The 11,198-nt window shown below is 50.3% G+C and overlaps 2 protein-coding genes across 2 annotated transcripts; one reads left to right on the forward strand and one right to left on the reverse strand.

Moving 5' to 3' along the window:
- The first annotated feature begins 3,251 nt into the window (after window positions 1-3,251).
- Window positions 3,252-8,571, forward strand: dlk2 (delta-like 2 homolog (Drosophila)). Its single transcript, XM_032552829.1, has 6 exons — window positions 3,252-3,396; window positions 4,352-4,456; window positions 5,920-5,977; window positions 6,658-6,788; window positions 6,876-7,017; window positions 7,195-8,571. Exons 2-6 carry the CDS (start codon window positions 4,375-4,377, stop codon window positions 7,874-7,876), a joined length of 1,095 nt encoding a protein of 364 aa, XP_032408720.1. The 5' UTR covers window positions 3,252-3,396; window positions 4,352-4,374; the 3' UTR covers window positions 7,877-8,571.
- A 47-nt stretch (window positions 8,572-8,618) lies between these two features.
- On the reverse strand, window positions 8,619-11,181 carry lrrc73 (leucine rich repeat containing 73). Its single transcript, XM_032552846.1, has 6 exons — window positions 10,885-11,181; window positions 10,651-10,811; window positions 9,911-10,033; window positions 9,747-9,847; window positions 9,445-9,658; window positions 8,619-8,848 (listed from the first exon to the last, which is right to left on the reverse strand). Exons 1-6 carry the CDS (start codon window positions 11,154-11,156, stop codon window positions 8,778-8,780), a joined length of 942 nt encoding a protein of 313 aa, XP_032408737.1. The 5' UTR covers window positions 11,157-11,181; the 3' UTR covers window positions 8,619-8,777.
- Between the last annotated feature and the right edge of the window lie 17 nt (window positions 11,182-11,198).

Below are 11,198 nucleotides of genomic sequence, written 5' to 3' on the forward strand. Positions count from 1 at the left end.
CAGCTGAGTTTGAACCTCCGGACCAGCAGAGGGCGCTAGACGATGGGTGTGACCGTGGTTTAGCTACAGACTGTAGAACCTTCAGGTGCTGAAATATTAGGCACTTCAAACCTGGTGGAACCAGGAGAACCAGAACTGGACGGGAAGAATGGAGCTTCAGAGTTTGCTTCAGCTGCCTGACAAAAATACTTCCTGTATGGAACTCCACCAGGAAACTCGTGACTTCACAATAAAACTCGTAGCTTTCTGGACGTCCTGTTCATAACCTGGCATCCATGATTCAGTGAGAAGATGGACATCAACTGATGTTTTGATGTAGTTCTCTTTCTTTAACCTTTGACCTGAAACCTAGGACCCAGGACTTGGTACCTTAGACCAAGTCCAAGGGCCTTTTGACCTTTGAACTGTGAACCTGGTACCAGGATCCTTCTGAGGCAGTGAAAGGCCAGATATGACTCGGCTGATGTTCTGTCTCCATGAACTCTGAACATGAACTAGTTCACCACGGAGTTTTCCTTCTGAATTAGTTCAGGGTGGACTCCCCGCTGTGGAGGCTTTGGAATTTTGAACTAAATATAGTTCAAAATTCACGTAACTTTGCCCAAAACTGTCCCCACATGATATTAAAACATTTTTAATGGAACTGAAAGTGGGTTAGGGTTAAGGCCATGCTGCTCTACAGGACCCCTTAATGTGAGATACACCAAACTGTACTTCCTATAGGCTTCATACTCTGCACATAGGTAGATCCCCTGAACTAAGGATAAAAAGCCCTAATATTACTTGGCCATTTTGGCTCAAAGAGCTATTTTTTTTGTTGCCATTTTTGACAATTACAAAGCCTTCCAATGGATTTTGAGCTACCAGCTTCATATTTGGTCAGTATGAAAGTAAAGGATGGGGCAGTAAAAGTTATCAAAATCTTGAGTTTTTGAGAATGTTTGGGGGGCCAGGCAACTAACCTGACATACTTACAAAAATGAAATGCTCTAACTTTGGCATACAAAGGTCAAACTTTTCTGAGTTATCCATATTGGATGGCATGTGATCTAAGCACATGACAAGACAAAGACCACCAGAACATCCATCCATCCATTTTCTCACACCTTTATCCCATTAAGAGTGCTGATGCCTATTTCTAGCTGTCAACAGGCGAGAGGTGGCATCATCCTGGACAGGTCACCAGTCCATCACAGGGCAATGCAGAGACAGACAGGAAAAACAATCATGCACTCACAACTAAGGAGAATTTATACAGTCCAATTAACCTAATTTTTTTTGGACTGTGGGAGGAAGTTGGAGTACCCAGAGAAAACCCACGCATGCACAGGAAGAACATGCAAACTCCATGCAGAAAGACCCCAGGCTGGGAATCGAACGCAGGACCATCTTGCTGTGAGGCAACAGTGTTACCAGCTGGGCCACTGTGGAGCCCCACACCAGAAAATTCAGTTCATATTTCCATTCACTTTCAGAGAGCTGAAAGAGAAAAAGTTCAGGTTGGTGGAACTTGTTAATCACTTCTTTACTGAAACCAAAGAAATCTGCAGCTTTGAACACTTCAATATAGTGCCCTCTAGGGGACACATGGAAAAATTTTCTTTTGTGTTACCTCGCATTAAGTTTTACGTTCCCTCGCAATATTCTTACTCCAATATTTGCTGGTCTATTTTATATACAGTCACAAATGTCAATTTAAATGTAAAATATTTACACATATAAAGAGCCTCAGTGAAAACATGTTTATTCTTAATTCTTTGGTGCAAAAAATTGATTGAAAATCAATTTATTCACTGCATGTTTATGTCTGTTTGTGTAAGGCTGAGATGGAGCTGAACATGAAAACAGCCCTTTAAATCATTCAGACCAACACAAAAGAGACACAATCAAACTGTCAGATGACTAATTACCTTGTGATAATAACTCAGAAATAATCCAAATAGTTTGGATGTATTTTTTCTTTCTTTCCTACTTATGGAAAGTTTCTATTTATATCATAGGTTTGTGGTGCATTTCTATCCTAAAGAAAAAGATATAAAACTTCACAATATTATCTCATATTTCACAATGAAATATTAAGATACATGGAAAAACCTCATGAAAGCCTCATATTATGGCAAAAAGTACAATGGGCACCGTGAGAAAGGCTACAGTATTCAGTTATACCGCATGAACTGATTAGTACATTATTGTAAGGTAACGCAAAAGTTTTGTGAGGAAACCCAAAAGAAAAATATTTCCCCATCTCCCCTAGAAGGCTCCGCACTTCCAGGTTCTCCTCATCTTTGGTCTGGATGAGAGTCGACTTCCTCTGGACTTCCATAACAACTGACTGATGCTACAGAGTCCACCTCAGTGGATGTTCTGCTGACAAACCTCATCAGGGGCAAACTGCTTCCCTCTGCTCTCCTCTGGATAACCACACGACCTGCAGCAGCCAATCAGATCCCTCCTCACTATGTTGACATGGTGACAGAGGTCAGAGGGTTCACTGACCCACAGAAGGAGAAGTACTTCAGGAAGAGATTCAGAGATGAGCAGCAGGCCAGCAGGATCATCTCCCACATGAAGACATCACGAAGCCTCCACATCATGTGCCACATCCCAGTTTTCTGCTGGATCACTGCTACAGTTCTGGAGGATGTGCTGGAGATCAGAGAGGGAGGAAAGCTTCCTAGCACCCTGACTGAGATGTACATCCACTTCCTGGTGGTTCAGACCAAAGTGAAGAAGGTCAAGTATGATGAAGGAGCTTTTCTAGTGGTGAACTCTGAACATGAACTGTTTAGTCTGAAAGGGGACAGTTCTGTTGAAGGGGGAACTTGTTTAGACACTCCAGGTTTTATGTTCTTAGTCCTGGTCATGTGACCGATTCCCTGCCCTCTGATTGGCCTGTGCTGCTGTGTGTGTTTACTGCAGGAGTGTTCGTCAGAGGCGTGATATGGAGTGAGGAGGAGTGAGTTCGTGGAGAGATGATGGAGAATGTTTGCTCTGACTCACTCTCCCGCTAACCAACCACCTGTTGCTTTCTCTCCAGCACACACTCCCCTCATTCTTCTTTCCCCAGAGCAAACACCCTGAAAGAAAGGCTCTGAGTGTGTGTGTGTGTGTGTGTGTGTGTGTGTGTGTGTGTGTGGGGGGGTGTGTGTGTGTGTGTGTGTGTGTGTGTGAGCTGTGGTATGCGAGCCACACGAATGCTGTCGGTAATCCAGGCATGTCCCTTCCTGTCTCTGCAGAGGCCGCGCACTTCCCTGGAATCTCTGGAAAAGTGATCCGCTCCTTGTTTTCCTGCCTAACAGTCGACCGTGTGGGCACAGTGATCCGGACCTCCGTCACCACGGCAACAAGACTGAAGGAAACAGAGAGCGGGAAGAAGAAGAGGAGGAAGAAGAACAGGTAGGTCACATGACCTGATCAGGAAGTGGAGCGTCCTGGATCATCTCCAGTCCTGTCCTGCTGGTGCTAGATATGTCCCTGGTGTGTAGAAGCGGAGACACACCTAGCAGCTTCAGGACAATGTACCTGGAGGACAGGAGAACTTCTGGTCTGGAGGAACATCCACTCCCTGCTGGACCAAAGGTCTGGTTGAGACAGAGGAGGAGGGTCCAGTTGCTGGACAGACCTATCCTCTACAGAGATTGTTGTCCATGTTGGGGGAAGGAGAAAGGAAGGTTAAGACATTTGGAAAAGTTTGATGTGGAGCGGCATGGGATGCAGGACTGGAACCCAAGACACGTCCCTCGGTCCGTCTGAAGTTCAGCTCACAGCGTCCTGCAGGACTGTCCCTCGCTGGCAGCTTGAGTTTCACTCTCAGTGGCGGCTCAACTTCACACGCATTGCAGCGACACCTCCAACCTGCAGACATGTCCGGAAAAATCTCCTGGGCTCAAGGTCACTCCAGGACGGAAAGATGACCTCACAGAGAGACCAGGTCATCTCTGGGGGCTAATGTCTGCAGCCGGGTGTCGGGGGCCCAGCTGAACCAGGAGTAACACCAGCAGTCCAGCTGTTGGTCCAGAGGATCCTCGTGATGTTTTCTGACCAAATTCTCAAGCTTCCAGTTTGAAAGTCAGAACTCCAGTTTGGAAGGCCCAACTTCCCAACTCGTTTAAACTATTTATGACACAATGAACACATGAAATCTAAGATGTCCGATATTATTTCCAGATCCATGCACCAAATTCTGAGCTAAAAGAAACAGCTAGCATGCTAACACAACAAATAGCTTTCTAATGCTGCATTCCATTTACTTCAGAAATAACTCTAGCTGTGCTGTAGTTGGTTCTGTCCTCACATGAGGACAGGTGGACTCACCTGGTCTCCGTTTCTCCGTGTCCTCCTCCTGTTGCAGGACGGCCTCTCGCTGCAGCCAACATGTCGGCGATCCGAGGTGCGGGCGTCCTGCTGCTGCTGAGCTGCGTGTGCCTCATGCTCTTAGCCCCGTCCCCTGGTGCAGGTAGGTCACATGACCCAGGTACGCATGAGGTACTGAGAGGGTCCAGGTCTGGAGATGATCTGCAGAGTCCTGGAGGAAACCTGGCCTTCCAAACAGGAAGTCTGGGGTTTAATGGAACAACCAGAAGGTTCTGTCCGATCATCGATAATCCTGATCTGTTCTTGATCAGAAAGCGATGTTTATGAACAACAACAAACACCAAAAGAAAACGCATTTATTAATAATGATCTTTTCCAACAGGAATCCTTGAACTTCCTGTTTTACTCACCTTTATTAATTATCAAACTGATTTTCATGGACATAAAAATTTTTTTCTTCCTGTAACTTCATGGCTGCTCCCTCTGACTTCCTCCATGATGAAGAAGGAAAGCTGCTCATCCTCACAGTGTTCCCGTTTCTGGATTCACCAGTTTTCCTGAACCAGTTCCTGCTGTAAGGCCAGGAGTTTGACCTCTGACCTCTGACAGGCGACGGGACGCGTGGCGGGCGGCGGACGGTTTGCTTTGCCCGCCGGTTGTTGTGCCAGCGATCGGGTCGGATTACAGAGACGTTCCTTGGAACAATCCATTTCCATTCCGGCTGAAACCCGATCCGACCGGCAGCTGCACTCCGAGGCCAGAGGTCAGAGGTTACGGTCTAAACACGGAGCAAACCTGTCATCAACCTCTGACAGAGTCCAACCACTCAGAGACAGTACTGGTTCTAATGGTTCTGTTGGGCCTCTACTGGAGAATTGGTTCTGAACCGGATCAGCAGCAGAACCAGGAAGCCATTCAGAACCAGAGCGGTTCTGGTGTGGTTCTGGAACACCTCTCCTCTAATTATTGAGACAACAGGAAAGAATTCCCAATGAATTTTCAAAATAAAATGCAGAGCCAGACGAATCAAAAACGTTTCTGAATCTGCAGGGGTATGAATAGTTCTGGACTGGAGGTGTGATCTGGTGGTTTCCCAGTTTCAGATTCCAGTCACTGATCAGCTGGAGCAGTGGTCCACGGACCGGTACCGGTCAATTGGTACCGGACTGCGCAAGAAATAATTAAATACTTCCGTTTTATGTGTTGAGACTGGAGGATCTTTTATTTTGAAAATCCTTTAACCAGATCCTGTTGGTTATGTCTTGTGTGCCAACATTGAGCCACAAGCAGCAGAATGAGGTAGAAACAGCAACAACAGCAACAACAGCAGCAACAGCAACAACAGCAGCAACAGCAACAACAGCAGCAACAGCAACAACAGCAGCAACAGCAGCAATAGTCCGCTGGTCCGCAGCAAATATGCAAAGTCTCGACCAGTCCGAGACCACTGAGCTGGAGAACTTTAATGTCTCAGGTTCTGCTAAACCCGGAATTGGAACCATCCCAGATCAGAACTGGGTTCCCAGCAGACACTTTATTCTGACAGAATTTATCTACATCCTGTTTTCCGACCATTTCCTCTGATCGGTTCCGTTCTCCCCACAGGAAGCAACTGCAGCTGCAACGCTACCAACAGCCGCTGTGATGAGTTCGGAGTCTGCAGGTAAGACGTCATCAGAACCAGGAGGTCAAAGGTTAAATCCCGTTTCCACGGATACCGACCTGCTGAACGCCGCTGAGCCTGGTCAGATCTGGTCTCCAGGTGTAACAGGAAATCCTCCCTCAGCCTGGCTGCACCCTGTAGACCAGGGGTCTCAAACTCCAGTCCTGGAGGACCGCAGTCCTGCAACTTTTAGATGTACCTCTGCTGCACCACCTGAACAGAATAATTAGGTCATTAAGGTTCTGGAAAACTGATCTACACAAGGAGGAGGTCATTAAGTCATTTCATTCCAGTGTTTTGTACCTGTGGCTCATCTAAAAACTGCAGGACTGTGGCCCTGGAGGCCTGGAGTTTGGGACCCCTGCTGTAGACCAAACGGTTTACTGACATTAACCAACTGCTTTTATTTTTGAAAGGTTCACAGTTCAGTTCAGTTCTTCCAGCTGGAAACTAGAGATCAGGCTGACCTCTGACCTGAACCTTTAGAGCAACACAAAGACAGTTCCAGAACGGGCCTTCTATCAGCTGAAAAACACTTCCAGGATCCAGGACATTCCAGGACTAATGTCTCAGCATCATGTTTTTTTACGGCTGCGGTGCAGAAACCACAGGAACCTGTTTTTGTCTCCTGTCATGGTTAATTCCTCCATCTTTCCTTGAAACTTGCTGCCTGTTTCCAGGTGTGATCCGGGCTGGGACGGTGAGCTGTGCCAGCGCTGTGTGACGATGCCGGGTTGCGTGCACGGCTCCTGCCTGCAGCCGTGGCAGTGCGCGTGTCAGCCGGGTTGGGGCGGCCGATTCTGCGACAAAGGTCTCTGCGGCTAACCGATCCGTCGGAAACCAGTCGGTCTTGGTGTTTCTTGACGCCGCTGCCTGTTGTGTGTGTGTTTCCTGTCAGACCTCAGCGTGTGCTCCCAGCAGCCCTGCCTCAACGGCGCCACCTGTCTGCTGGAGGACAGCGGAGACTTCCGCTGCTTGTGTCCAGACGGTTTTCATGGTCCGACCTGCCGGAGGAGGAAGGGGCCGTGTCTCCAGAGAAGGTGATCGGTAGCAACAGGTCCACAGAGTCTGAGGGTTGAAGGGCTAAGCTAACGTTAGCACGTATCATCTCTGTTGTGATATGACTTATTGATGATCCAACGTATTTTATGGTAGTTCACTAGAATCATTTAAAGTTCTTGGTCTGGACTTTAACTCCCATCTGGTTCTGGTTCCAGGTCCCCTTGTAAAAATGGCGGCCTGTGTGAGGACGCTGACGGCTTTGCGGCAGAGCTTGTGTGCCGCTGCCTCGCCGGATTCACGGGGCCCCGCTGTGAGACCGACATCGACGACTGCTCGATGGGGCCGTGTGCCAGCGGCGCCACCTGTGTGGATGGAGTTAACCGGTTCTCCTGCCTCTGCCCGGTCGGGTTCTCGGGCCGGTTCTGTACGGTCAACATGGATGACTGTGCCAGCCAGCCCTGCCGAAACGGCGGCCGCTGCCTTGACCGCGCCGGAGGCTTCCGCTGCCTCTGCCGGCCGGGATTTGCCGGAACCACCTGTGAAACACCGCCGAGCCCCGCCAGCCCCAGCCCGTCGGTCTGGACCACGCGGGCCCGGGACACAGGTCACCATGACAACAGGAAGGTAAAGGTGACGGTGAAGGAGCGCGGCGCCGGCGGACTGTCTGACCTGCAGCTCGTCGTCGTGTTGGTTCTGACGAGCGTGTCTGTAGGCGTGGTGGCGCTGACCGCCGCTCTGGTCCTCCACGCCCCCTGCCGACGCCGTGGCCACGCCCCCTGCTGGTTGTCCCCATCGCCGCGCAGCAGGCGGGAGCCCGGCGACCAGCTGGAGCATCGGATCAGCTTCCTGAATGCAGCAGAACCACAGAAAAAGAAACTCAACATAGAAGTTGTTTAGAGAGAGGTCAGAGGTCACAGATCCACCTGCACTATGACATTATACGTTGATCAGATGGTTTGCAGCATGGAACCGGACCTGACTGGATCAGAATTCGCACTCAGGAAGGCGGCCATGATGACCGTTCTTCAACAGGAACATTTCTCTGGATGGATCCGGATCGGGTCGGGGTGGTGAACCGAGTCAGGAGGAAGTTCTGGTTCCTAGAACCGGCTTTGGATCGACTCCCCGTCTGTTTTTACTCTTAGACCGGAACCAGAACCGGCTGCAAACCAAACTGTTCTGTAAATACTGTAAGATATTCTATTTATTGCTTCTTGTACAGATTTTATTCGACCCGTCGGACCCCGGTGGTCCAGCAGGGGGCGCCGATTGTCAGACATTAACAGAAGTAGTTTGAGTTCATATCGATGTTTTTTTATTCATTTATAAATGTCACCATTTCAAACTAAATATTCAGTTACAAAGCTAAATATTGCTAGCTTACAAAATAAAAGTTTAGTTAGCAGGTTTGCTAACTAAACTTTTAATCTGTGGCATTTATAAGTGAAACGATAACATGGTGAAAATGACTGAAGAATGAACTTGTTTTTCTCTGACCGGCTGAATGACGGCGGTCCAGAAGTCATCAGAACTCTGCTCTGAACTAAACCAGAACCGATCCGGTCCGCATTCAATAAATCTGTTTCACTCTGTTCTGGTTCTGGACTTGCTGAGCAGAAATAACCAATCAGAGCCGTCCTTACCGAGCTGTAAACTGTTTTTATTGTGACATCATCACAGCAGAACAAAGCAACACCTGTCAACAAGCCCCGCCCCCTCCCCAGGCCCACCAATCAGGTCGGAGCAGACAAACATTCAGTCCAGGAAGTGACAACGCTCTGGCAGGAAGTGGGCGTGGTCATATTTCAGTTTCAGCCAATAGGCTCTCGCCTACTCCTGACGTCAGCACGACCGTGGGCGGACTGGAGTCTGTGGGGTCAAAGGTCATTCAGACTTTAGAACCGGGTTTCTGGGTTCAGTCCGGTTCTTTTCAGCCGGGTCAACGGTACCAAAAACCCACAGAACCATAAACCAGAGGGAGAACTGGAGCTAACAGGTTCTGGTTCCACCCGTCTGAACCGGGTCAGGCCCGTCAGGACTCAAAGAAGCGTTTGGTTCCATCAGGGAATCAGACCCGAACTGAACCGGGTTTTTTAGCTCAGAAGAACTGTCAGAACCATCAGAACTTCTTTTAAGGCTAAGATTAGCTTCTTCATCTTAATTAAATTTAAAATATATTTAAATGACTGTATCAGTTTTAACACATTATTTATTCAAATTTTAGCCTGACTGAATCCAGAACCAGAACCCGGCCTGAGTAGAACCACAGAATAATAATAATAAATACAAATTGAATATTAATGTGTAGAAACAGCGTAATGCTGCCAGAACTGGGTCCGATTAACACCAGACAGAACACGAAACTCCTACGGATCCAGAGGACATTTAAACACCACACAGAGGACGGCCGGTTCTGCTCCGGGTCCAACAAAACCGGCTCCATCCGGACCGCTTTCAGCCCTTACTGCTGTAGGGGAGCCAGGGGAGTGGCTTCTCTCTGATTGGCTGCAGGGCGCTGCTGGGGGCGTGGCCTGCAGGGGGCGGAGCCTCCCTGCCGTCCTCCTCCCCTTCAGACAGCAAGTCGCTGATCTGCTGCTGCAGCTCCGGACTCACTTCGTTCTCGGCCAGAACCAGAACCCGAAGGCAGGTGGGGTAATTCTCCACCATGTCCAGGAACACCTGCAGAACAGAACCAGAACCAGAACCGGTGCTGTGAGCCTGCTGAGGAAGAGGAGGAAGAATATGGTGAGAAGCTGCAGCTGCTGACCTGCGCCGACTGGTTGGTCAGTCCGGTTCCCTCCAGGTCCAGAACCTCCAGGGTTCTACTGGACGCCACGGCAACCGCTAGCATGGCCGCAATCTGGTCCCCTGCAGATAGAACCCGACCCATCAGAACCAGACCCAGACCAGGTTCCGGTTCCGGTTCCTTACCCAGTGGGTTGTAGTCCAGGTTGAGGACCCGGAGCTGGGAGCTGTGAGCCACCGCCACCGAGAACCGGGCCCAGGCCTTGGTGCTGATCCGCGGGTTGGCGCTGAGAGTCAGCTCCCTGAGACCTGGAGGGGCAGACCGGACCGGACCGGAACAGTACTGGTAAGCAACAGGTTGCTTTGGAACTGGTTGATTAAAGGTTCATAACTGATCAATAACTGGTGAACATTTGGGTGATCAAGTTGCTTAGTAACTGCTTAATAACGGGTTAGTTACAGGTTTATTACTGGTTAATATTTGTTAAAATCGTTGGTTAGTAACAGGTTAATCCAGGTGTTAACAGCTGCAGCATTAAGATGTTGGAAGAAGTGATGGGCAGTAAAATATTCCTGTAATCTGATTGGTCATTAATCCTCTAGAGCAGGGGTCTCAAACTCCAGTCCTCCAGTCGCAGTCCTGCAGGTTTTAGATGAGCCACAGGTAGAAAACACTGGAATGAAACGGCTTAATGACCTCCTCCTGGTGTAGATCGGTTCTCCAGAACCGTAATGACCTAATTATTCTATCCAGGTGGTGCAGCAGAGGCACATCTGAAGGTTACCGGACAGCGGGCCTCGAGGACTGGAGTTTGAGACCCCTGATCTAAAGGATCTGGATCACCTGGTCTGCAGGTGTGTCATCATCAGCTCTAGGAGGATGTGGTGCGTTCAGGGCCCCTGGGGAACCGGAGCCTCAGTCCTACCTGATTTGGCTCCGTCCGGAGGCAGCATCCCGCAGATCAGCGCCAGCGCCGCGTCCCCCAGCAGGCAGTCGCCCAGGTCCAGGCAGACCAGCGCCGGGTGGGCGGCCAGCGCCGGGTTCAGGGCCTCCAGGCCAGCGTCCAGCAGGGGGCTGCCGTGGAGGCTGCAGGGGGGGGCGGCACAAGCCGTCACTGACCAATCAGGCCGGCCCGGCCAATCAGCAGGCGGCTACTCACAACAGCGTCTGCAGGGAGCGGTTGGCCGTCAAGGCGTCCGCCAGGTGGCGCGCGCGGCCGATGCTGGAGACCACGCCCAGATTGAGGTTGAGCTGCGCCAGGCAGCGAGAGGCGGCCACGCCGCGGCAGAGCCACCCGAAGTCCCGGTCCGACAGCCGGCAGCCGCGGACCGAGAGCAGCCGGACCCCGTCCTCCCTCAGCCGGTCGCAGATATCCTGAACCTCGACCGCCGACAGCGGCTCCCCGCTGACCTGGATGGAGGCCGCCAGCATCCGGACTGGGAGCACTGGGAGCACTGGGCGGGGGGAGGGGAG

The sequence above is a fragment of the Xiphophorus hellerii genome, chromosome 22 (assembly GCF_003331165.1).
Source record: "Xiphophorus hellerii strain 12219 chromosome 22, Xiphophorus_hellerii-4.1, whole genome shotgun sequence".
NCBI lineage: Eukaryota > Metazoa > Chordata > Actinopteri > Cyprinodontiformes > Poeciliidae > Xiphophorus > Xiphophorus hellerii.